The 26,973-nt window shown below is 39.4% G+C and overlaps 1 protein-coding gene across 2 annotated transcripts; it reads right to left on the reverse strand.

The window, feature by feature from the left end:
- Positions 1-26,623, reverse strand: LOC136863064 (trypsin-3). Of its 2 annotated transcripts, XR_010859141.2 has the most exons (5): positions 26,564-26,623; positions 24,506-24,619; positions 8,423-8,581; positions 3,969-4,121; positions 1-518 (listed from the first exon to the last, which is right to left on the reverse strand). XR_010859141.2 is itself a non-coding variant. In XM_067139398.2 (4 exons), the coding sequence occupies exons 1-4, from the start codon at positions 26,576-26,578 to the stop codon at positions 372-374; spliced, it is 435 nt and encodes a 144-aa protein (XP_066995499.1). In that variant the 5' UTR covers positions 26,579-26,623; the 3' UTR covers positions 1-371. The 2 variants fall into 2 exon arrangements, 1 of the variants encoding a protein (XP_066995499.1); XM_067139398.2 differs by lacking the exon at positions 3,969-4,121.
- Between the last annotated feature and the right edge of the window lie 350 nt (positions 26,624-26,973).

Consider the following 26,973-nt stretch of genomic DNA (forward strand, 5'->3'; position numbering starts at 1 on the left):
GCAATGCAATAATTATTTCTATAGTGACTTAGATTACAACCTAAGGCATTTTAATATCAAACTTATACCTATCATGTTATATTCATAATAGTGATTTGGTGTCAGTCTGAGTGTAATAAGAACAGTGAAATGCTCCAAAACTTTACATGTATGCTTTCCTTGTGTACAAATACTGGTTTCAAGTTTAGAGGCTTCAAGTACTTGAACCTTCCTGCCTAAAGTAGCCTTAAGGTACAGAGAGTCTGGTACCATATGATAAGATACTCCAAATCAAATGCATAATAACTATTTTAAAATTAGCTGAACGTGGATTATAAAAATTTTATCTGAAAATTGCACAAACAAATTAGAAAACAGTTCATATGAAGTATTCACACTCCTGTCCTATTCCTGATCCATTCACGAAACTTGGCTACATTGGTATATACTCCTGGAAGGTTTGGTAAACCACAGCCTCTTCCCCAAGACACAATTCCAATGAGAATACCATCCATCTCCAGAGGTCCACCAGAGTCACCCTGGAAACAGAACCAATATGTAGAAAATTGTGATAGCTACATACACCGTAAAACTGAATCCTACTATTCCACAACACTTGGCACAGTCATCCAGAGAAACTTAAAATCTAGCCAAGACCTCAAAATGTGATGTTATTAAAACTGATCACCAACATAACAATTCTAGGAGTTAATGACCTGTGGCTGGGTAATCATGAAATTCCCAGCTTATAGTCCGACAAAGACTTAAGTGAAAGAGTGCTTGAGCACCACAATTGTTCATCATTTTTCAATTTAGTAGTGGTAAAACTCTTAAATTCAGAGTCATAAGTACTTCTTAATGTACCGTATTTGAATATTTACTCATAAAAGCCCTGTGTTCAATTTTTTTTTTGTTTGCTATTGTCTTTACGTCGCACCGACACAGGTATGTCTTATGGTGACGATGGGACAGGAAAGTGCTAGGACTGGGAAGAAAGCGGCCATGGCCTTAATTAAAGTACAGCCCCAGCATTTGCCTGGTGTGAAAATGGGAAACCATGGAAAACCATCTTCAGGGCTGCCGACAGTAGGATTCGAACCTACTATCTGGTAATTGTTTTGTTTTTGTTTTTTTTTGCTATTTGCTTTGCGTCGCACCGACACAGATATGTCTTATGGCGACGATGGGATAGGAAAAGCCTAGGAATTGGAAGGAAGCGGCCATGGCCTTAATTAAGGTACAGCCCCGGCATTTGCCTGGTGTGAAAATGGAAAACCATGGAAAACCATCTTCAGGGCTGTCGACAGTGGGGCTCAAACCCACTATCTCCCGATTACTGGCCGCACTTAAGTGACTGCAGCTATCGAGCTCGGTAATTATGTTTTCAAAGTCACAGCTACCGGATAAGAAGCACAAGAAAACAAGTGCAATAAATGCAGTTCAGTGTAAACTACTCGCTAAATTTACCTTAAACATTTCTGTCCAACAACTGTCTGATTGGCTGAATGGTCATCATTGAGGCCTTCGGTTCAGAGGGTCCCAGCTGGGTCGGGGTTTTTAATCACCTCTGATTAATTCTTCTGGCCTGGAGACTGGGTGTTTGTGTTTGTCCCAACACTTTCTCTTCATATTCGCACAACAAACTACGCTACCAAACATCACAGAAACATGCAATAGTGATTAAATCCCTCCATCTAGGGTTGACATCAGGAAGAGCATCCGGCCGTAAAACAGGGCCAAACCCACAGGCTCAACACAATTCGCACCCAGGATCCCATAGAGGTCGGAAAAGCGGTAGAAGGAGATGAATAATTTCCGTCCAACAACTATCGGTAAAAAAATTACAAATCATGAAAACAAGACTGGTATATAAAGTAGAATTAAAGCGTACAGGAAACGAATGCATATCATAAAAATAATGGGAGAAGCGGCTGATGACTCTGATGCAGGGGGAGAATAACCCTACCATCGGCCATCTGAAAGGTAGGAAATCATAGCCTGAATATTACAACATTAATAAATTGAGGAAAATGGTAGGCTTATAATGTAAATAACAAACATTAATTATGATGAAAATAATATATTGACAATTTAATGAAATTTTTAAGGAGCCAGATCTGCAGGACCGGTAGAGTTAGCCGTGTAGTTGAGGGCGCGCAGCTGTGAGCTTGCATCTGGGAGATAATGGGTTCAATCCCCACTGTCAGCAGCCTTAAAGATGGTTTTCCGTGGTTTCCCATTTTTACACTAGGCAAATGCTGGGGTTATAGCTTAATTAAGGCCACGGCTGCCGAAGCCTATCGCACTCCCCTGGGGCAATGATTAATGACTGACAGACGAAATATAATGATACTGGAGAGTGCTGTTGGAATGAAAGATGATAGGAAAAACTGGAGTACCCAGAGAAAAATTGTCCAATACAAATCCCACATGGAGTGGCCAAGATTTGAACCATGGAACCCAAAGGTGAAAGGCCGGCGCGCTGCCGTCTGAGCCATGGAGGCTCTTCAGCATGCTCCTTACTGGACCTTTATAACACTTTGTAATCAAGTTGAGATGATTCTCTGCAAAGTTTATATAATTTTCTTTTCCGATTAACCACCACCATTACCTCTGCCATGCTATTGAACTTGACACTATCATTTTGAGTCACCTACTGAGTTAGCTCAAGGAAACATGAGCAGGCGCTTACCAGAAAGAGTGCCTGCTTTATCTTTATTCACCAGAAATCTGGAGAGCCCACTCTGCTACTTGAGCGACTGGAGTGTGTGCTCAAGGTCACAGGTCTGCTGTGAGTGACTGCTTCCGACAGGCGGTTTTTATTCACCTCAATGCGAGTGCCTGCTCTAAATTCGCAAGTAAAGAGTGCATGCTCATTTTTATTCACACCACCCATTGGGTCAGGGATACAACTGGGAAGGAGGACCAGTAACTCGCCCAGGTGGCCTCACCTGCTATGTTGAACAGAGGCCTTGTGGGGAATGGGAAGATTGAAAGTGATAGACAAGGAAGAGGGAAGGAAGCAGCTGTGGCCTTAAGTTACTTACCATTGCGGCATTTGCCTGGAGGAGAAGTGGGAAACCACGGAAAAACACTTCGAGGATGACTGAGGCGGGAAGCAAACCCCCCTCTACTCAGTTGACCTCCTCAACCTGAGTGGACCCCGTTCCAGCCCTCGTACCACTTTTCAAATTTCGTGGCAGAGCCAGGTATCGAACCCGGGCCTCCGGGGGTGGCAGCTAATTACACTAACCACTACACCACAGAGGCAGACAGTCTTCATCATGGTTCTTATTATAAAATGAGGAGCTGAGGACAGAATGGTTGCATAGACAACTGATGATGATGAAATAATTATTTTCCAAAATGTTGAGAGAACCATCCTCTTTCACAGGAACTGCGAGAAAAATGAAAAACAAAAATACCTATTTTAGAAAGTATTTTGATTTATTCCATCAGTTGCCACCTGATCTTCTTAGCTAGTGTGTGCAATGAAGCCCTCAATGAAGGTTGGTGTCCGCCCTCCTGATGATGCTGAGAAGCAGAAATGAGCTCGTCAAGCTCTGAGAAGAGATGGATGAAGAACCGCGATTTATAAGGAGAGAGTCTAACTGTTTGAAGAAAACAGTGTATGAAGATGTGGAGATTGTCCTTGTCATTTTGTGTTTCTGTGGTTGTCTGTTTGTCCTCCTCTCCTATTTCTGTTGCATCAGGCGAGTTGGCCGTGTGGATAGGGCCGCGTAGCTGTGACCTTGCATACTGGGTTTGAACCCCACGGTTGGCAGCCCTGAAAATGGTTTTCCGTAGTTTCCCATTTTCACACCAGGCAAATGCTAGGGTTGTACCTTAGTTAAGGCTATAGCCACTTCCTTCCCACTCCTAGGCCTTTCCTCTCCCATTGTCACCATAAGACCTGTCTGTGTCGGTGCAACATAAAGCAAATTGTAAAAAATAAAAAAAATTCTGTTGCTCCCTCTTCCCATACTGACCTGCCATTGTGTTCGTCCTATGATGTGTTTTCCTTTCTTATTATTCTCTCTCTCTTTGACTTAAGGAGCAGAATATATTGTGCCAATGAATGCCTAGTGTTGGGCAGCTGGCAGTGGCATATACTGGTCTGAAGATCTGGGCTACAACTCAGCCTAGTAATACAACAAAACATTAAATTACTTTTTTTAAATTTATCTTTTTATATGTGAATTTTATACATCTGGTTTGGGATAAAAATTCCTTGATGATGGTGTCATTGAAGTTGTAGTCAGACCACTTCCGAAGTTTTTGAAGAACTTTTCAGTTGATATTGATGACAAACCGCATAAGCTTTCTAGTGTCTGCGTGGAATGGCAGTATGAATTTACCCCCTTTAGCGCAGGAAATGTTCTTTCTACAGATGCTGAAGTTGCTGGTATTGTCATAGTCAATGTTGCCAATTTTAGTACTTCAGGAATCACTTGGTCTATTCTGTTTTCATTTATGGCGGACAGAATTTCATGGATAGTTTTTGCGCGAAATCGAATATATAGGCCTTGTAAAATTTCATGATTACAAGAGTATTATATTGGTCAGTGTGCAGACCATGTTGTTTATCTAGTTGTAAATCTATTCTTGTATTACAAAGTTTGCAAAGTTCATGCAACTGCAAATGTGAGTCTTCAATTAATCATATTTTTGAACTGCCACACAAAAAGAGTCATCTTTTCATGATTATCTTCATGATTTAATAACAACATGGCCAGCAATACAGTTTAGACAGATTAGAACTACCAGACAACCAATTCTATCTATCATTATATACTATAGGTGATGTGAAATGATGTGTATACTCATGCTGTTTTTCTTCACATTGGCACAAAATTGTAGTTCAGGCATAGGCCTCATTATGTTCATAATTTGAGCTTTGTCACTGTATGGACAATGGCTGAAAGGAACTTTCAACCAGCTCTCTATTGTACAGTCAATGCTATTTAAAGCCTCCACAAAACCGAAGATGGCTCAGTTAAAACAAGACATTATAAGTAAAGTTATAAAATTCTTTAGCATGCAGACACTTAAACAAACCACAAATCAAAAATACTACAACTTCCAAAACATATTTGCATCTATGCATGCGATAATGTATATTTATTGTAGGCTATTTGTTGCTTTAAACGCTTTTAACTAGGTAAGAAACTGCTAGCTGTAGCGGCAACTGGCTCGCTTTCAGTGCTAAGCCTGCACTGAATGAGTGTAGGTGCGGAGAGAGGGGGAAAGGGGTGTAAGGCTGCCGCTCTCTGGTCGCGGTTTCTATAGAGTTGCTACATTCACTGCCCACCAACCGTAATTTCTTTCAATAAAGAAGAATGCGCATGAATGTCACGCTTGTTTGACTGCTCTGTTGAAACTGTAATAAAGTGTGATTTATTTTATGTTATTTATTTTATGTATGTAATTTTCTTGGGAAACCGCCTGTATGCCTGTATTGCCCCTGGCAGCTGGCAATAATGGTGGTGAGAGACGATAATGGTGTGCTAGAGTGTGGAATGGAGCTAACCCACAAATTGTTAAAAAATTAGTTATTGACATATTTGGATATTACTCTTATATATTTATTATCCCACAATATATGAATAATTATTATCCACTTTTACCCTCCCACTGTACAAAAGAAAGATTTTGGAATATCTCTGAACAGCAATCTTACAGTGCGAGAGTGGAGCTAAGCCACTCGGTAACAACACGTCAGCTAGTGGTAGCCAATAGCGCACATGCTTGCTGTCATGTTTTAGAGTTGACATCATGACTGACAGTGACAGATGGCTGCTTAGAGTCAGTGTGACTTAAACCCCAGACAAGATTAGTAAACCTTAAGCTGTGAGCTTGCATCCGGGAGAAAGTGGGCTCGAGCCCCATTGTCGGCAGCCCTGAAGGTGGTTTTCAGTGGCTTCCCATTTTCACACCAGACAAATGCTGGGGCTGTACCTTAATTAAGGCCATGGCTGCTTCCTTTCCACTCCTAAGCCTTTCTTATCCCATCGTCGCCATAAGACATATCTGTATCGGTGCGACATAATAAAATTGTAAACATTAAAAAAATAAAATAAACCTTAAATGTAACAAAGATATTCATGTTGAAGTAAATCTGAACTTAAGTGTATTTTAAAACAAATAATTGATGAACATTCAACTGTTGTAAAAGTAACTGATTTATAAAATTTCATTTTTCAGATTTGGCAATTTGAAGCTGACATTTATCAGATAAATAATGGATATTAGATGCCAATTTTAATTTTTCTATATTTTTAGGACTACAAATAATTGTTTACGAATCAAAAATTTGACTGTTAATGTGCTCAATTCCATGCAATAAAGACCAAATGCAGAACTCGAAATTTCTCAGTTCCATGTCTGTATGGGTTAGCTTCCTCTCACATTCTAGCACTAAATTGTAGCACAGTGGCGACAATGTGGACGTGTCCAGCAGTGAGCAGAACAATAGCACTGGCGAACTGTTGAGGCTCTCCGTAGGAAGCTTTTAAATGAAGCTAGAAGCTGATAAAGAATGCATCAGGTACCCAGAATAATCTGAAAGTGGGAACTGCTAGAATCTTCTGCAGGTCTTTATAAGAGCGCAACTATGAGAGTGCAGAGTTCTTGACTGAGTTGGTCTCAAGAGTGCCAGTCATGCGTGAAAGTAAGCAGTTACGAGGCAGTCACAAGTCCGTGATGAGTCATTCATCATGAATGAATCCATCAGATGGCTATGCAGAGTTCAATGAAGCTTACTAGTTGTGAACTGTTCTGCAATGACACTGTGCTGTGATAAGTCTTGTGGAGAACAGAAGTTCAACATGCCGGTGTACTGCAGGATCACCCAAGTATATAAGAGAAGCTTATTTATGAAAGGTACCAAGTCCAGAAGGGGCTACCTGGACGAGGCGGTAAAGGTGCGCTTGGTTCACCCGGAAGGACGTGGGTTTGATTCCCTGCCAGGAAGTCCAAAAATTTTAGAAATGATATTTCTCCTTCCAGAGTTGCATATGGTCCTGAGGTTCACTCAGCCTACACCAAAAATGAGTACTGGGTTCATTCCTGGGTCAAAGGCAGCCAGGCGTATAGCTAACCACTCTACCCCACCAAGTGCCGAGGTTACGGATAGTGGAAGCCTTTACCTTCCACCCCTCCAAGGGCTTTCATGGCCTGTACGGAGATGACTTTTACATTGACTTCATTGAGGTAATCACATAAATATGACCATAAATAAAGGGTACAGATCTCAGCACGTGGTTATGAGGGTATTTAGGGGTTATAGTAAAGATGTAAAGGAGAGGGCATACAAGTCTCTGGTAAGACCCCCAACTAGAGTATGGTTGCAGTGTATGAGACCCTCACCAGGATTATTTGATTCAAGAACTGGAAAAAATTCAAAGAAAAGCAGCTTGATTTGTTGTAGGTGATTTCTGACAAAAGAGTAGCATTACAAAATGTTACAAAGTTTGAGCTGGGAAGACTTGGGAGAAAGGAGACGAGCTGCTATACTAAGTGGTATGTTTTAAGAACTAGTGTTAGGTTTAATTGTCCAGCCAATCAATACACTTCACTTTACAAGTGAAAACTATTTAATATTAAAATGAAAATTATTTAATATTAAAATATATTAAACATACTAAATAGTTTTCACTTGTAAAGTGAAGTGTACTAATTGGATGGACCATTACAGTAAACCTAACACTAGTTCTTAATTTAAACTGTATCAATACGGATCTATATGATGAAGCTTGTAAATTGTAATAAGTGGTATGTTCCGAGCTGTCAGTGGTGTGGAATGACATGATTAGACAAATAAGTTTGAGTGGTGTCTTAAAATGCAGGAAAGATCACAATAGGAAGATAAAGCTGGAATTCAAGAGGTCAAATTGGGGCAAATATTTGTTTATAGGAAGGGGAGTTATGGATTGGAATAACTTACCAAGAGAGATGTTCAATCAATTTCCAATTTCTTTGCAATCATTTAAGAAAAGGCTAGGAAAACAACAGATAGGGAATCTGCCACCTGGGCGACTGCTCTAAATGCAGATCAGTAGTGATTTATTGTTCACTGATTGTTCATCGCATAATTTTATTCACTCTGTATAAAAAGGTTGTATAGCGGAATGCACCTAAAATTTAATTTTTAAGTACCTATGTTATTATTCAATGTAATAAAATCTTATTCACAACGTGTACACGATTCCATCTAGAATTCTGTATGAAATGTAGAATTCCATAGTGAAGCATGGGTACACCAACTAGTATAATATGTTTCCTCTCAGCCTTGAGAAATATTTCTGTATATTCCATTTATACCTGAAGAATTTGAAAATGATAACACACAGTGTCTAACAGTGCACTACATAAGTTTGGCTTTATTTATCACTCAACACATATCAGACAGTTAGAACAACATAGGATACATATTTAAACTCACCCTGCAAGAATCCACACCACCTGTAGCTAAATATCCTGCGCAGATCATAGTATCATCAATCTTGCCTTGGCTACCATGATCCTTCTCACATGTTTCTTGAGAAACTAGAGGTACATAGCCAACTCGGAGAACATCTGGGAGAGAGGACCAGTTTCCAGCCTGCACATTTAATCTATTTATAATGGCTGAATCAAGAAAACTTAGAAAACAAGTGTAGTGATCTGTGATACCCTTGTGATGGCTCTATCCACATTAAAACAACTCCAAAGACTTAGTGACCAATCTTCACATTTTCTCTTTGTTTTTTAAAGATGGTGTAATCTCCTTGTATGTGTGTGTGCGTGTGTGCGTGCGTGCGTGCGTGCGCGCGCGTGTGTGTGTGTGTGTGTGTGTGTGTGTGTGTGTGTGTGTGTGTGTGTGTGTGTGTGTGTGTGTATGTATGTATGTATGTTGAGTGCTCAGCCTGGAGGCTGATTTGGACCTCGACAGCTTAGCCATTAGGTGGCTCATGCATCACTGGAGAGGCGTACTAAGGAAATGAGGAGTGAGATAATATCGCATTGTTTTCCTCATACAGCCAGAAGTTGCTAAGCCCATTGAAATTCCCGCATCAACTGACCCTATGGTATGGACAACATTGTCATACCATTCATAAAAGAGACTGGCTGCATAAGGAATGGCATTAATAGCATCATTCATACCTCAGTCACTTTCATGATGTCAAAGCCAAGGATGAGACTGAGACAGGTCAATGAAAGTAACCAAGTTTGTTCTAGACTACACCAGAAGACATTGTAAATACTAGGTCTTACCAGCAAAGGCATGTAATTTTCTTACTACTACTACTACTACTACTAAAAGGTTTTCATTCCTCCCCTGAAGTGGGAGGCGGGCCTCTCAGACAGTGACACAGTCTCTCAGTCCAGGAGATTTGTTACGGAGAAGGTGAAGGTGTTGGCGGCTGTGTCCTATACTAGGAACTGTCCTGGTATTCACCTTGGTGCAGGAGAATGGAAAACCACAAAAACCGTTCTCACGACAGCCGACGGTGAGCACCAGCTGTGAGGTCCAGTCCTTTCCCGTCTCCCGAATGCAAAGGCGTAGAGCCGTGGCCTCTGCTCAGTTGGCCGGTCAGAGAGCAAAGCAGTTGGACCATGGACCAGCCGTGGCCACTTGTAGGCCGAAACCCACTCTGCATCCACTGACGTCCTTATGAAACTTATTAGTTATCTTTATCTAGGGTTATTCATATCCGGTTGTTAATTGAATGTGCTGTGCCAATAATAAATCATTGTTTTTACCTCAGACTTAATTCTTAAATAATAACCTAAGAGCATGAATCAAGTTAGACTATTCTAACACCCTAAAGGTGCCACATTTTATAATTGTCCAGTTGTTTGCTCTATCTTTAATGTCAAGGCATCCTGCATTTAGGGAAAGAGAGCATTTTTACAGGTACAGGTATAAGGGCAAATGATGGAAGCATCATATGATCCAAAACTATCCATTAATCATTTCATCCCTTTCACCAACATCAAAATTTCAACTAAACATACCGAGTGAGTGGGCCATGCTGTTAGGGTCACACATCTGTGAGGTTGCATCATTTGGGAGATAGTGGGTTTGAATCCCACCATTGGCAGTCCTGAAGATAGTTTTCCGTGGTTTCCCATTTTCACCCCAGGCGAATACTGTGGCTGTACCTTAATTAAGGCCATGACCGCTACTTTCCCAATCCTAGCCCTTTCCCATCCTTCCATCACTGAAAACCTTTGTATCAGAAATAATGTTAATGTTATTTATTAATCAAAGGTAAAAACCTAAGATAGTAGTATATACAAGCACACTGAGAGGACAGTGTTGGAAGAGGAAGAAAACATGGAAAACTCAATAGAACAAGAAAGAAATGTACATTTTCTTCATAACTGGGCTTCCTACCAGTGGCGGTTCGTGCATGAAGGGCTTTTGGGCGCTGCCCCACCACCTTTTCTGAAACATTTGACATTATTTTACTGTGTAATTGATTACATAAAGAGATGGACAAATGTAGTGAATCAGACTTATGTGGTGTGCTATTCTGTTATACAATGTTATCTTTATTATTTTGGCTGTAAACATTTTACTTTCCTATTTTCAGGGAAAAGGCAAAGGCTTTCAGACCATGGCTGATGTCCAACAAGCACAATGTTTTCTCTTTAGTCTCGAGGCACCAGGATTGTGGCAAGAGAGCCCTAGTAGGTCCCTAAACTTACCAAATGTGCGGGGTGCAGGAGGAGCCTGGAAGGACAATATGGGCTCGTCAGAGGAAGGAAGAGTGCAGGCAGGTGTATGGTTTGTCCGGCAGAGCCCTCAGTAGGTCGCTAGAGCTAGCAAGTGTGCGGGGGGTATGGGAGTATATGGGCTTGTCAGGGAAAGGAAGGGTACAGGTGAGTGTAACCGCTGAACAGCTGAGCTCTCACCAACCCGCCAACCACTTAATAATGTGCCTAGGCTTTTTCCCCCATGTCTTACTTTAATTGTTGTTAGAGATTAATTCCAAAACATTTTACAAAACAATGAATTCCATTATACTGACTATTTAAACAATTCAGTTCTATAAAGAAGCTAAAATAAAGATTCAAAGTGTAACCTTAACGTGATGGCACTATTTGTAGGGTGGTCATATTTTTTAACACCTTTTCATGAATGTCGTTATTACCACTTGTGATTGTGATCAATGAAACAGTGCAGTTCCACAGTAGTGCGGATTGCATTAACTGTTAGTCTGTTAATATGTGTGCATAAATACCATTGTAGTGTAGGTAATTAATTAATTACTGTTGTAGTGCAAGCACATTTCTATTCCGCCAGCATCATTGGATTATTATTATTATTATTATTATTATTATTATTATTATTATTATTATTATTATTATTATTATTATTATTATTATTATTATTATTATTATTATTATTCATCTAAAAGTATCGTGGTGCTGGTCAGTGAAAACTGGACCAATTGGGGAGGGAGAAGAGATGGCAGCACAGCCCTGCCAGAGTGAAATGTCACGAACCGCCACTGCTTCCTACATATAAACCCAATTTCCTTAGATCCACCTCTTCTCAGCCACTAATAATCCCATTCTTCAATCAATCAATCAATCAATCAATCAATCAATCAATCAATCAATCAATCAATCAATCAATCAATCAATCAAGCATTGACCTACATTTAGGGCAGTCGCTTAGGTGGCAGATTCCATATCAGTTGTGTCCCTAGTCTTTTCTTAAATGATTTCAAAGAACTTATATCATACATTTCCATTGATAAATTATTAGCCTACATTTCCTAATCCTCTTCCTTAAGGTACAGTAGAGTCCTGCTCATCCGACCTTCGCTTATCCGACATTCCGTGTTATCCGACACTGGTAGACCTAATTTGAACATTTGGTGGAGACTAAATTCAGGGACACCCGGTGTGGAGGGTGTGACCGTGGGACAAGCACTGGCCTGACCGCTGGTGGTAGGACCGGTTTTTCTCTCAAGAAGAGGTGCAGCGAGTCTTGAGTCATTGTTCATTGTAGTATTGGTTGGGTGTGGATGTTATAGTTTTCATATCCTTTGTGAGTATGGTGAGTAAACGGAAGAAAGTGATTGTTTCTATGGAAGAAAGTTGAGTGCATTAAAGAGACTGGACAAAGGGGAAACTCTTCAAAAAGTGGCTTCAGATTATGGTGTTGGACATGTTATAGTGGGAGACTGGAAAAAACGGAGGGAAAAAATTGAAGAGTGGTGTTCTACCAGAGCAACAAGTGATGCACTGAAAATTAGAAAAAACAATGGAAAAATATGAGTACGAAAAAGTAAGTGAAGTGCTATTTCTTTGGTTCACTCAACACCGGGAAAAGGGCCTCTCCAATATCTGGTCCCATTCTGCAAGAAAAGGCGGTGTATTTCCAGAAGGAGTTTAATGGAGGGGACCTTAATTTTACTGTCAGTGCTAGGTGTCTTGATCAGTGGAAAAAAACGGTATGGCATTAGGCAGCTTAATATCTGTGGAGAAAAACTGTCAGCTAAATCCGATAAGGTTGTGAAATTTTAAAAAGGAATTTGAAGAAAAAATTCTTGCTGAAGGATTAACCGGTGATCAGATTTTAATTGTGATGAGACTGGGCTAAATTTCAAGATGCTGCTATCAAAAACTCTCGCAGCCCAAGCCGAGACATCTGCACCTGGCTACATGCGTAGTAAGGAAAGAGTTACTGTTCTTGCCTGTAGTAATGTTACTGGGAACTTAAAAGCAAAATTGCTTATGACTGGTAAAGCAAAGAAGCCTAGGGCTTTTAAAACATTTCTGTTAATGCTCTTCCAGTCCATTACATGACTCAGAAGGCTGCCTGGATGTCTGCTGACAACTTTAAAGACTGGTTTTGTACACAGTTTGTTCCAGATGTAGAAAAATTTCTAGCTTCGAATAATCTCCCTAGAAAAGCGCTTTTTCTACTAGACAATGCTCCATCACACCCAAATGAAGCGCAACTTAGAAGTGATGACATCAAAGTCATGTTCCTCCTCCTAACGTGATGTCATTATGCCAGCCAATGGACCAAGGTGTGCTGGAAACATTGAAGAGGAAATATCGGCGGAAACTCCTTTCATCCCTGATAGAGGAAATGGACAATGGCAACGACATGATAGAAAAGTTAAAACGAATCAACATGAAAGACGTAGCCTACTGGAAAGCGCAGTCTTGGGAAGAAGTTGAAACAACGACATTAGCAAAGTCTTGGAACATATTGTTGAGTGAGGTTGAACATCGAGAGGAGGTGGTACGAGAAGACATGGAAAATATTGTGCCCCTACTGCATTGCATTCCTGGCTGTGAGGATGCTACGACTGAAGATGCGAGTAAGTGGTGTGCACAAGATCAGCTGTTTGAACTAACTGACCCTGATATTATTGATTTTGTGAATGCTAATGGAAATGAGGATGATGATGAAGAAGAACTAGGCATTGCAGAACAAGAGGGGAAAAAAAAGATGACTCACAGTGAAGAACTAAGTGCATTGGAAATGGCATTAACCTACGTTGAGCAACAGCCGGAAGCAAGCGCAACGGAGGTGCTGATTTTTCACCGAAGGCGGGATCTCGCAGCAAGAAAACACAGATCAGCAGGCAAGCAGACATTGTCAAAAAGTTTCTTTTCGTAAGACATTTGGAATACTTTCGTTCAATACTGCATGTCCTGTACAATTGAATTGATAATGCAATAAATAGAGTACCGTAAAACATTTGATTGTTTTAGTACTAGAGTACAGCCTTCCTGTTTGTTTCAGTTCATTTTCAAAGTTGCTCTGCATTATCCGACATTTTCGGTGATCCAACATACTCCAGGTCCCGTTTAGGTCGGACAATCGAGACTCTACTGTATATATATATATATATATAGGTTCAAGATAGCGCTTTTGGGCTAAATTTGCCATTTTTAATTTTTAGAATGTATGGTTCGTATGGCTAGGGTAATAATAATAATAATAATTTAGTGTGGCTATGGGTGCAGCCCTTGTAATGCAGACCCTCCGATAAGGATGGGCGGCATCTGCGATGTGTAGGTAACTGTGTGTTATTGTGGTGGAGGATAGTTTTGTGTGTGGTGTGTGAGTTGCAGAATGTTGGGGACAGCACAAACACCCAGCCCCCAAGCCATTGGAATTAACCAATGAAGGTTAAAATCCGCGAACCGGCCGGGAATCGAACCTGGGACCCTCTGAACTGAAGGCCAATACGCTGACCATTCAGCCAACGAGTCGGACTCGGCTAGGGTGACTAGAAAGGAATTTAAAATGGGTTTAAATAGAGCAGTGAGTGCCTCTTTATGACAAGGAAAGGGCATCGCCTCAGTTCATACTTGTGTTGGAATGTGGAATGTGGAATGTGTTGGGTGCTATCAAAAGCGTTTAAGCTCAGCCCTCCGTAAACTGGCTGAGAAAAGGAAATTGGGAGGAAAAGGGAAACTAAGTCGAGCCCTGACTGATAATTGCCAAAACATTGTCATTCACAGATGGCTCTGTTATTACAGTAATATTATGTTCTATAATTAGGGTTGCCAGATGTATGTTTTTTTCTCATTTTGTTCCGCGTATGATGCACCCTTTAAACCGTACGCCCTATGTTCCGTTTTTTTTAAATATCGCAGTTTAGACAATAGTACGGTATCAAAAAATTTATACAGATGATGATTCCCGTAGGGAATCTGAAATATTTGTCCTGAATGAGTAAATTTATAATGTCCAATAATGGACCATTTATATTGGTATTATCAAAAAATTGCGTGATTATGATCAAAATATTCTGTATTCTGATTTCCGACCAATGATCAGCCATCACAGTTGAGAACAGCGCCTCTAGCAGTGTACTAGCAGTACTAGCGGGCATATAGAGCATGGGTCTCCTCCATTTTATTCTTGAGTTGCATTGTGAGTGGACACAGGACGTGTACGGTAAACATGAAATTGCTTTCGCATAGTGTGTTATGTAAATGACAGCTACATTAACCACATGGAATATTTTGAGTGATAACCGTAATGGATAAATTTATAAATAAACGAGAACGGGAAGAGATCGATGAAGTTGAAGAGAAAGACACAAAGAAGAAAAAGAGGTTGCAGCAGTATCGTTCCGTCTGGGAAAAATATTTCCCAGAATTACACCACGTCATGGGTAAGCCCTAATAAGTACAAAACGAAATGCAGAATGTGTACTGGAATAGCTGGAGAAGGCTTTTCTATTAGTCATGGTGGAATAATGGATGTACGGTAACATTTGAACCGTGCTTCGCATAAGGAGAGGCAGAATTCAGCATGGCATGCAACAGTATTGAAAAGCTACTTTCAGAAAAATTCTTCCAGGTAGAAATGTTAAGTCAACATTTTCATAAGAGATGGGCCAGCATAAATTTTTTAAGTGAGTAGACTCTAATGTAGGCCTACTTTTTTACAATAAATTGCATCGGAACTTACGCTTGTAAACCATGCTGTAAAACACCACCTAAGTTACGCCAGCATAGACTGCAATGTTAAACTTCTGTCAGAATTGATTCCGGATTATTCCCTAGCAAATAAAATATCATGTGGGAAGACAAAGTGTGAGACTCTAGTGAAAGCTGTACTATGCCCATATAGTGTGGAATGTATAACAAAAGAATTAAGAGAACACGTCTTTTTTGGTGTGGGTTTTAATGCTTCAAATAAAGGAAACCAAAAATATTTCCCAATAGCTGTGAGGTACTTCGACGAAAAACTAGATATTTGTAACAGAATTATAGACTTCTATGAAGATGCAGACAAAAGTGCTATAAAAATGTCTCAAGAAATTTTTAGCAGAATTTTGGAACATGTTTTCATGTTGTCTCAGATTTCAAGCTATACTGCTGACAACACAAATTCTAATTTTGGGAAAAAAATTCTGTGTAGGCAGAAAATCCAACCTTGGTTAAGCCTAATTGTTGTGCACATATTGTTCACAATTCATGTAAAGCTGGGATGAATTCTATGTCAATTGATATTTGAAATGCTGATAATTAAAGTATTCAATTACTTTTCAAATTCAGCAAAAAGAGTTTCACACTTAAAAGAATTCTTTCAGTTTGATATTGAATACACTAATTTGTTAAGACATGTGCCAACAAGATGGCTTTCTATAAAGCCTGCTATCGAAAGACTGCTGAGAAACCTCCCAGCGATAGTATCTTATTTTACAAGTGTTGATAACTGTCCAGTATTCATTAACATACATTATTAGGCTCCTCAGAATCAGATTTTGATAAGCAAACACTTCTAGTAGAATTGTATCTACATTTTTTTGTTACATTTAGCAGATGTTTTCAATAAGGCAGTTCTTAGTCTTGAAAAGAGTGATCTGACAGTCTGTGAGGTATATACTGTTATGAAAAATTTGAAAATGCAACTGGAACAGAGAATGGGGGATCAGGCGAGTTGGCTGTGCGGTTAGGGGCACACAGCTGTGAGCTCGCATCCAGGAGATAGTGGGTTTGAACCCCACTGTCGGCAGCCCTGAAGATGGTTTTCCATGGTTTCCCATTTTCACACCAGGCAAATGCTGTGGCTGCTCCTTAATTAAGGCCACGGCCGCTTCCATCCCATTCCTAGGCCTTTCCTGTCCCATTGTCGCCGTAAGTGTCAGTGCGACGAAAATCAAATAGCAAAAAAAAAAAAAAAAAAGGCGAGAATGGGGGAATTACTTTTTGGTTACAAGGTGACTTGCACATTACAATAAATAAATTGAATGAATTGTTTACGGGGTAAGTTAAGGTCTGTGAAAATGATTTTATACATGTCTATGAGGTTTGTGTTAATTATCTATGTAAATGGTTTGATTTTAGTGATGATTCTAATGTTTTTTCACTGATGAGTTGTATAACTATATAAAACTCACCTCAGTTCAACAAGATTTTAAAGTTAGTGGAGACACTGGGTTTACAGGGAAAGCTGAACATTGATGACATGTGTTCAGAAGTTGTAGAAATAGTCTGTTTTCCGGTGATAGTGGTGCTGGTGAAAAGCTAAAACTAACTCTCCTAAGTAAAACAATACCAGACAGGTGGGTATACATCACCAGTTTAATTGGCTCAGAAAAACTGAAGAACATTTTGATGGTACTTAAGTTTGTTTTAAGTATATTTCCATCGAATGCATGTACTGAAAGAGTATTTTTAGTAATGGCAATAAAAATGGAGAGTTGACAAAAACAGATGCTCAGTAGATTTAATAAAAAAATGAACTTCTTGTGTACTTCAGCTATGATGAGAATTGTAAGGAATTTCTCGAGAATTTTTATTTATTTATTTATTTTTTGTATAAGAAACTGTTACAAATTGCTTCTTCAAATGACAAGTACTTGTGAAATGTTTATTTCTATGTAAAGACTAATGTATTAATAGTTTGTAATAAATTAACTACCTACATATTTCACACTGAAGCTGTTATATTATTACCGGTATTTATTTGTTAATATAACCCTGGTCTCTTCTCTTAATCATGGCTATGGTGCCTTAATTTAGCGCTATATGGCAGAGAAATGGAAGTGTTCCTTATTTAATATCTGGAATTGAGTGACTGTTCCTTATTTGCCATCCAGAAATCTGGCAACCCTATCTATAATAGTGATGAGTTCTCAGTCTTTTATTCATTATCTGTGGTAAACAATAATGGCCGTTTCCTTGGTAACTTGATTGGGTGAAATACTTGAATTCTTCACTTTATTTTGTGTTTGTAGGAGTGATTCATTTGATCATGGGCAGCAGTATCAGTCTCTTGGTACTGGTAAAGTGCTTGAGGTTGAAATTATGTCAAAGAACTGTATAGGTTGCAAGAAACACTCACATGATGATAAAGAATCTGCATCTTATTTAGCAAAACATGGCGTCATATGGACCTAAAGAAATGTTGGTCCTTCAAAGGAAACCAGAGGATTAGAGTATGTTGATTTCTACAGAGAAGGGGGCTTCAAAAGCTACAAGTGTGTAGTTGAATTTGATCCATCATCATAATCATCATCATCATCATCATCAGTTTTCCACTCCAGTTGCCTGGGTGTGGTTTATGAGCTCTCTCCACTTCTGTCTGTCCATGTACCACTCTTCTCTCAAGACGACATCTCAGCTGACTCCTCTTGTTCCTATGTCCTCTTTCACTTGGTCCAGCCATCTCTTCCTAGGTCTTCCTACCGGTCATTTTCCGGTCACGACTGTGTGTAGCCATTGTTTTGCTGTCGTTCTATTGTCCATTCATTTGACATGGCCAAATCATTTCAAATGGGCCCTTGTCACTTTTTCATTCAGGGATGGGTACACACCAGCTTCCTCCCTTATTCTTTCATTCCTTACCCTGTCCCTTTTTGTCTTCTGTACCATAGTTCGTAGGAACTTAATTTCTGTGGCTTGTAGTTTGCTATCCACTTGTTGGGTTGTTGTGCAGGTTTCTGGGCCATATGTTATTATGGGGGTGAAGTATGATTGGAATAGAATCTGCTTTGATCTTAAGGGAACTTGTTCGTTCCAGAGGAGGTTCCGAACTTTATGGTAAAACTGAGCTGATTTTTTAATGTGGTTGTTAATCTCATGCTGTATTCTGATATCACTTAAAATGATGGACCCAAGATATTTATATTGATCTACTGTTTCCAGCTGTGTACCTTCCAGCATTATTTTTCCTTTCTTCTTCTGCCTGTTGACAGACATAGTAATAGTTTTCGATTTATTTATTGTTAATCCGTGTGCTTTCAAATGTTTATTCCAGGTGTTCAGCCTCTCTTGGACATCCTTCTCTGTATTTCCCCAAATTACTACATCATCTGCAAATGCAAATGCATTGAAGTCCATATTGTTCTTCTGCTTAATTTCTTTCATGACTTCATTCATGACAGTGATAAAAAGTAAGAGTGAAAGGGTACTGCCTTGTTACAGTCCTTTAGTGGTTTGGAACCAATCAGAATTACCGTTTCCTATCTGTACGCAACTGCAGCAGTCTTCCATATAACGGTAAAATAATAAATAAGCTGGTATGTGTTGGGCGCTATCAAAAGCGTTGAAGCACAGCCCTCCGTAAACTGGCTCAGGAAACGAAATTGGGAGGGAAAGAGAAACTGACTCGAGCCCTGATTGATAATTGCCAAAACTAGTTTGGCATAGTCCTGAGTTCTGGTACAAGCAATGTACAAGTGGTGAGGATGCCTTATGGGCAACTCTTTATCATTTGACCAGCACTGAAGAGAGGCAAACACATCACAGGTGTTCCCAGAGAAGGACAGCTGGAGTTCATACCAGCGAGCCAAAGGCAATAATCAGCTCGACAACTACAAATATAAACCTGGTATACCATTAAAAGTTATCCATGCTGTGAAACCCAACATACTGTCCAAATATCTTCATGGTTTGACTCAAATCATCAACGAATCATTCAATAGATCAATATGCGACGATGTACAAAGGAGATATATGTCGGGCTTGCTACACTGAAATTAGGCATTATGGATGGTGTTTGCACTTCAACTGGGGCAACAAAGTCGAACTAGATGTTCTAAAAAGAATGAAGATTGCTCCTGGAAAGTATAGTGTGACTGGAGTGTTCAAAGCAGATGAGCTCTGTCTATGTAGGAGTAAAACCAGACTACACCCAAACGAAAACAGTGCAGAAGGTACCTAAGGGAAAGGAGAAAGTTGAAAGGTGTAAAAATCTTGAAAAGGAGGGTCCCGACCTATGGTGCAGGGGAATTCAAAAGTTCAAAGTTGAACAGGGACTTATTGCCAACTGTCCACCCTTATTTTCTCTGATTTAAGAAATTACTGCAACTATCTGCATTTAAAATCAAATAATGGCAGTATAAATTGAGCTAGGAAGTCCATTTATATGTCAAATGAAAGATCATAAACTAAGGCATGATGTTAACCTCCGTTGTTGAAATATATGTTAAAAACAGACCAGGTAGAGATGGTTGTAAAATAATATATTGTAAAAAATGTACAATTTATTGAAAACCTTAAGTTACCTCAAAAAATTAAGTAATAAGAAAGATTCCCACAAGGGACTTCATAACATTATGTACAGAAGTATTCACAAACTAGCACAACATCCATTAATATTTGAGACTTCTGGGAGATTTGAAAATTGTATGAATTTTTACATTTAAAAAATTATTTTACAAGTGTGTAAACATGAATTAAGGAATTTACAGCTGTTAATACTTTAGTAAAATAGTATCAGAACTGTGGAAAAAACTTCAGCTACTCAGGTTCAAAACTGTGGATTTTTTACCTAAACATATATGTATACCTTAAAGGAACACAGTGTTTGCCCCAGTTTGTCCTTTTGAAATTATTTTATGATCTTTACTACCTTTAAAAGCTCCACTCAAGTTTATTTGTCTACTAATGTCAATCCATGCCATTTCTCCACTGGCAGCTCAGAATATACCACTTGGTTGAGCAGCTTGTCTTCTTATTCCCAAGTTTTCCCTGCCCAAAGTTTGCAATATTTTTGTAACATTATCTTTTGTCAGAAATCACCCAGAACAAACTATGTTGCTTTCCTCCAGAACTCATTCCATGCAATTTTTTGACTGCACATGTAAATCGTGTACTAGAACACTTACAGAAGTGAATAGGGTAAAGACTGGTTTATCCCTGAGTAGCTTTCTACTGTTACCAAACTACCAAGGTACTAAAACTTTTTGACGTCTTCCAGTTTTGTTCCACCCAGAGTGATCTTGGTATGAATGCTCCATTGAATGACAGCAATTCTACTGTTTCAGATGACTTACTTCAAGGCTGAACTGCTTAAATACTGTATTCCAGTCATTCAGCCTATGTTAGACTTCAGTTTCATCTTTATCAGAAATGACTACATCATCTGCAAAACATTGCATTCAATTCAGTCACTACTGATCTGCACTTAGGGCAGTTGCCCAGGTGGCAGATTCCCTATCTGTTGTTTTCCTAGCCTTTTCTTAAATGATTGCATAGAAATTGGAAATTTATTGAACATCTCCCTTGGTAAGTTATTCCAATCCCTAACTCCCCTTCCTATAAACAAATATTTACCCCAATTTGTCCTCTTGAATTCCAACTTTATCTTCATATTGTGATCTTTCCTACTTTTAAAGACACCACCAAAACTTATTGGTCTACTGATGTCCTCCCACGCCATCTCTCCACTGACAGCTCGGAACATACCACTTAGTCGAGCAGCTCATCTCCTTTCTCCCAAGTCTTCCCAGCCCAAACATTGCAACATTTTTGTAATGCTACTCTTTTGTCGGAAATCATCCAGAACAAATCAAGCTCCTTTTCTTTGGATTTTTTCCAGTTCTTGAATCAAGTAATCCTGATGAGGGTCCCATACACTGGAACCATACTCTAGTTGAGGTCTTACCATAGACTTATATGCCCTCTCCTTTACATCCTTACTACAACCCCTAAACACCCTCATAACCATGTGCAGAGATCTGTACCCTTTATATACAATCCCATTTATGTGATTACCCCAATGTCTTTCCTTATATTAACACCCAGGTACTTACAATGAATCCCAAAAAGGAACTTTCACCCCATTAACACAGTAATTAAAACTGAGAGGATTTTTCCTATTTTTGAAACTCACAACCTGACTTTTAACCCTGTTTATCATCATACCATTGCCTACTGTCCATCTCACAACACTATCGAGGTCATTTTGCAGTTGCTCACAATCTTGTAACTTATTTACTACTCTATAGGGAATAACATCATCCGCAAAAAGCCTTACCTCTGATTCCACTCCTTTACTCATATCATATATATATCAGTGGCGGCTGGTGGTATCTGAAGCTGGGTGTTGCACCAACATTTTCAGTGTCACATTTTAATAGCTTACAGAAATAACAAGCAACTCTATTATCGATAAGTAATGAACTACATTCCTACCAAAACTGTAATATATCTGGCAATTACAACCCAGGAAATAAGAGGCTAATTATACACTGTAATTACAGTTGCTCTTAATAATAACGTTCCCCACTGTCAACAGCCCTGAAAATGGTTTTCCATGGTTTCCCATTTTCACAACAGGCAAATGTTGGGGCTGTACATTAATTAAGGCCACGGCCGCATCCTTCCCACTCCTAGCCCTTTCCTGTTCCATCGTCGCCGTAAGACCTATCTGTGTCGGTGCGACGTAAAACAACTAGCAAAAAAATAATTTCTTGGCTTTACTACATCGCACTAACGACTTTTTACGGTTTTCGGAGATGCCGAGGTACCGGAGTTCTTTTACATTCCAGTAAATCTACTGACACGAGGCTGACGTATTTGAGCACCTTCAAATACCACCGGACTAAGCCTGAATCGAACCTGCCGCGTTGGGGTCAGAAGGCCAGTGCCTCAATCGTCTGAGCCACTCAGCCAGGCACAGTTACTTTTGCCGTCCTGTTTTTCATTGAAGCAAGATGTTGACAATATTGTGGGTAGTCTTGGTATGGCGTAGAAAAGTAACTACCCAGCAAGTTGGCCATGCGGTTAGGGACACGTAGCTGTGAGCTTGCATTCGGGGTATAGTGGATTCGAACACCACTGTCGGAACCCCTGACGATGGTTTTCCGCGGTTTCCCATTTTCAAGCCGGGCAAATGCTATGGCTATGCCTTAATTAAAGCCACGGTCGCTTCCTTCCAACTCCTAGCCCTTTCCTATCCCATCGTCGCCATAATACCTATCTGCGTCGGTGCAACGTAAATGAAATTTGTAAATTTAAAAAATGGAAATGAATTACCTTTGCGAGAGGAAAGTAGGAATGAGGTAATCTCCGCAGAGTGGCGCAATCTATCGGGAACATTTGGAACCCTTTCTCGGTAGGGGACTTGCTGGTCTAGTGCAACTCCCTGAGACCGATACAGGCGAGCATGCTACCTGATGCTATGCAGGCTTAGGCTCATCCCTGCTGAAGTAAACTGCGCCGTGCTGTCCGCTAGGAAGTTGCCGTGAGAAAGCACACCCCCTGCGTTTGATTCGAAGCAAGCAGCGTTTGTTGGTCCGTTACGAAGCATTAGTACAGCGAACGACCGAAGATTGTTGATTTTAGCATGTTTTCGAATACATGTTAGGTTTATTAAACTAAACCTTAGAAGAAAAGATAACAAACGAAGTGCAAAATTATTGGGAGTTGTGCAACCCTGCAACAATACCACGCACCGCCTCTGATATATATATATATATATATATATATGTGTGTGTACAGTAGGCTTAGTTATTTTTGAAAGTATATAGTTATCACTCTTCATGACATATGCGAAAATTGTAGACAGTAGGCTATCACATGAAAAATCCAGTGGTTTTGTTCTAGCTGTGGGCCCAAAATGGATGTTACTTTTCATGCCTTATTTTGTGATTAATAAAATGTTACAACCCCAGATCAAGCATTTTGTACTTGAAACGCTATTTCATAATTCCTTTAAAACTTAAAACTAATACATTTTCATGTACAGGTGAAATTTCGAGATCTCTGGTTCAGGTATTAAGTCATAGCAGCCACAAGGAGCAGTCGACAGCTGTTTGTTTTTACACTGCGAGCTGCCAAATAGTGCTAGTGGCGCTGTCTCATCAGAAAGCTATGCACTTTCGAGAGAGTTTCTGCTATTATCTTTATGACCTATTTGATATTACTTACCTATAATGACATGCAGCAAAAAGCTGGACAATGACTCAGAGAGATGAGAGCAAAGTACAGGCAGCTGAAATGAAATTCCTAAAGATTATGGTACAGAGGGCAAGAAGGAATAGAGTGAGAAATGAAGACATATAAAAAGAGCTAAATATGCAAAGTAAAGTAAACTTGTGTCGTCATCCCGAGGAGGTACTGTACAGCTCTTTTCAGGTACACCCCCATTGGAGGTGAGCTGCATGTACCATTCCAACCACATACCAGCCATTCTTAAATATCTGGCGGTACTGGGAATCAAACCCAGGCCCTCAAGGACAGCACTAACCGTTACGCTATGGAGGGGGACAAATGTGAAAAAACTAAACAACAAACTGGAATGGAACAGATTGAGGTGATTTGGACATGTCAAGTGGATGAAGGAAAAAAGACTGCCAAGACAAGCACTGGAAAGACAGATGATAAGGAAGAGAGGATGAGGAAAACCAAGATTGGAATGGATGGACTCTGTGAAGAACAGTATCAGACGACAGAACCTGGACTGGAACACAGTGTTGGATGAGGAATGGTGGAGAGACAGGGCGAAGTGGAGAGGAATCATATTTTCCCCTACCTGGTGTCAGATGGAAAATGGTAAATAATGATAATGATGATGATGATGATTTTACCTCCAGTGAATACGGATATAACTGTTTTATTCACAAGTTATAGATCTTAAAAGTGTTCAGCAAAAAATGATCTAACGGTAAATACGATTAAATAGCACACAACAGCCAAAAGTTATATTTGAGGGGAAAATGCCAAGAATTCAACAGCAGGTCTGTACAGAATGTTCCAAAAGTATCATGGGAAGAAAGTAAAAATAATTTAATACACCAAAAGTATCTGCTATTCTTACCTGAGTGAAACCCCAGCCAGAGACCGATACATTAGAACCCTCTTCAAAGACATCATCAGGTTCCGGAAGCTGAATCCTCTGAATATTTCCCCCAAACTTAAATTCTCGTTTGACCTATAGAACAGTATTCAATAATGTTTTAAAATTCCAACTTGTCAACTCGCCAAAATTTAAGGAGGGTCATTTAGGTAGATACATTTCAAAACTACTAAACATTCTTTCATAGTGGCAGTATATAAGGAGAAACATAAAAACTAGTAAAGAAATTCTGTATTTTGGGTTCAAAATATGATTACACTCAGCCTGCCAGGAACTACTGCTTGTTTACGTGTGGTGCTCTATTATATGGCTTTGAGGACAGGTGACTGCTTAGTTAGTGAGTCGGTTACTCCTCGGTGATGCAGTGGTTCTTTTCACCCTACTGTAACATAGCTAGCCTCTGAACGATCAACCACATCCAATTCTGAATTCGTCCTATTGGTTTTGTATTTGATGCACCCACAAATGCTTCTTTAAAATATGTCTTGACCTGTCCGTAATGCAAGACTCATGTGATAATGCACTCAGTCCACTGACATGCCCACTGCCCTCCTCCTGTTATTTACCAACTGCAATAACAAACACTAGTGCCACTTTGCCCAAGTGCAAAGGTATTTTGAATAACACAAACAAGATGCAAACTAACTAGCTGAAGAGAGATGTAAAATTAGAAACTGTCCATAATGTCAGTATTAAACATTACCAACCAAACATGACTTTTATTATTATTATTATTATCATTGTACAGTACTGTATATACCATACACAGGTGTTTGAGGAGGAATAGTGAATATTTCAGGAGGCAGTAGTAAGGACTACATAAAGTACAAAACATATGTCCAATGTGCAATGTCTGTATGGAATTACAGCTGTGTGTATGGTATGTACAAGAACAACCTTACAAAAATTATTAACTCGCTGGCATACGTACCAGCCTGCAGGCGATTGTGCATGCATTGACCATTCATGTACAGACGCTCGGCAGGTGGCTGACTGCATGGTAACTTTCTGCAACTACAGTAGTTTAAGCTTTCTGTCCAGTATATATGCAGTATATACAGTAGTTTGAAAGCTGAGAATTTGATCTATTTCTTGGTGTTGGAACAAAGATCATAGATTCCATGATGTAACTGGAATTCATTCATTCTCAAAGTAGGGTGATTCCCTGATTCCCTGCTTGGTAGACAGCAGAAAACCAGCCCTAGTAAACCTTGTATTACAAGGAATAAAATAAAATGTACTGTTTCTTACAGTATAGCCAGAGTGAATCAGATAGTGATATAGTTTCAAAAAATCACACAATTTTATTTAAGTTACTAGCAGTGAAAGTAATAGCAGACTGATGGAAGGTTTTGAATGAGAGTTTGAATGCAACAGTGATGATGAAGCCTAGTTTGCTCCAAAAAAGACAAAGAAGGCAAAGTAAGATGGCTGGAAATTAAGCAAAACAGAAAATAAACCATCCAAATACTATACTGTTTCACAGGAAATTCTGGAATAAATCCCATCATAAACAGGAACCTTCCTCCAGGTTCCTCCATTTTTCAACACATGGTTGAAGACATTTTAACAGATAAGATAGCTATCGAAACAAATTTTTTTTCTGATCAGTTTTTTTCATAATATCCCAACTCACCCTGTATGAGCTCAGTAGGCATATTTCACAAAGTTTATACCACCCAAACTCTAAAAGAAAGACTCCATGCCATGAATGTGTTTCACGCAAGGCTGGCAATGAGATACGAATGTGAAAAGTGTTTGGTGGCTTTGCATTTCCTGGAGTATTTTAAGGTGTTTCACACCACTGAAACTTTAAAATTGTTTTTCAGGGTGCAGTCCACCATCACATCGAGCAAAGGTACGATTAAAATTCAGTATGTTGCAGATTACACACATAAAACCTAGTAGTGTAAAACTGTATCTAATATAATTTTCTTAAAAAAGATAAATACATGAATTTTCAGTACCAGTACATTAAAATTAGCATGTTAATGGGTTACAGACATTAAGATGACTTACTGATGCAAAAACCATACGACATTGATGCACAAGTCTACATGGTCAAAAATACTATTGCCGATAGAACTGAAAAGTGCACTGAAGACAGTTGTGGGATTTTTAACATTACTATGATTTGTTTCATAGAATGTAGCTTGTGCATTAATTTAATGTACTGATAAGTCATTTATGTGACTTAAATACTTTTTGTAAGGATGTTCTTGTGCATACCATGCAAATAGCTGTAATTCCACGTACATTGCGATGTCTATACGACATTTTATACTCAAAATAGTCCATACTAGTGCCTCTACTATTCCTTCTGAAACACCCTATATATCACCATATTTACTCATGTATCTCCCTCTACCGAGCAAGTGGTTATGTAGTTTTGGTCACATAGCTATTAGCTTGCATTTGAGAGATAGTGG

Source organism: Anabrus simplex, chromosome 1, assembly GCF_040414725.1.
Source record: "Anabrus simplex isolate iqAnaSimp1 chromosome 1, ASM4041472v1, whole genome shotgun sequence".
Taxonomy (NCBI): domain Eukaryota; kingdom Metazoa; phylum Arthropoda; class Insecta; order Orthoptera; family Tettigoniidae; genus Anabrus; species Anabrus simplex.

Excerpts from the sequence above, each read along its gene's own strand:
- LOC136863064 (XM_067139398.2), bottom strand. Across the intron at positions 8,582-24,505 it reads CTGGCTGGGGTTTCACTCAG|GCTGGAAACTGGTCCTCTCT; the intron begins GTAAGAATAGCA and ends TTAAATGTGCAG. Across the intron at positions 519-8,422 it reads GTGGTGTGGATTCTTGCAGG|GGTGACTCTGGTGGACCTCT; the intron begins GTGAGTTTAAAT and ends TTCTGTTTCCAG.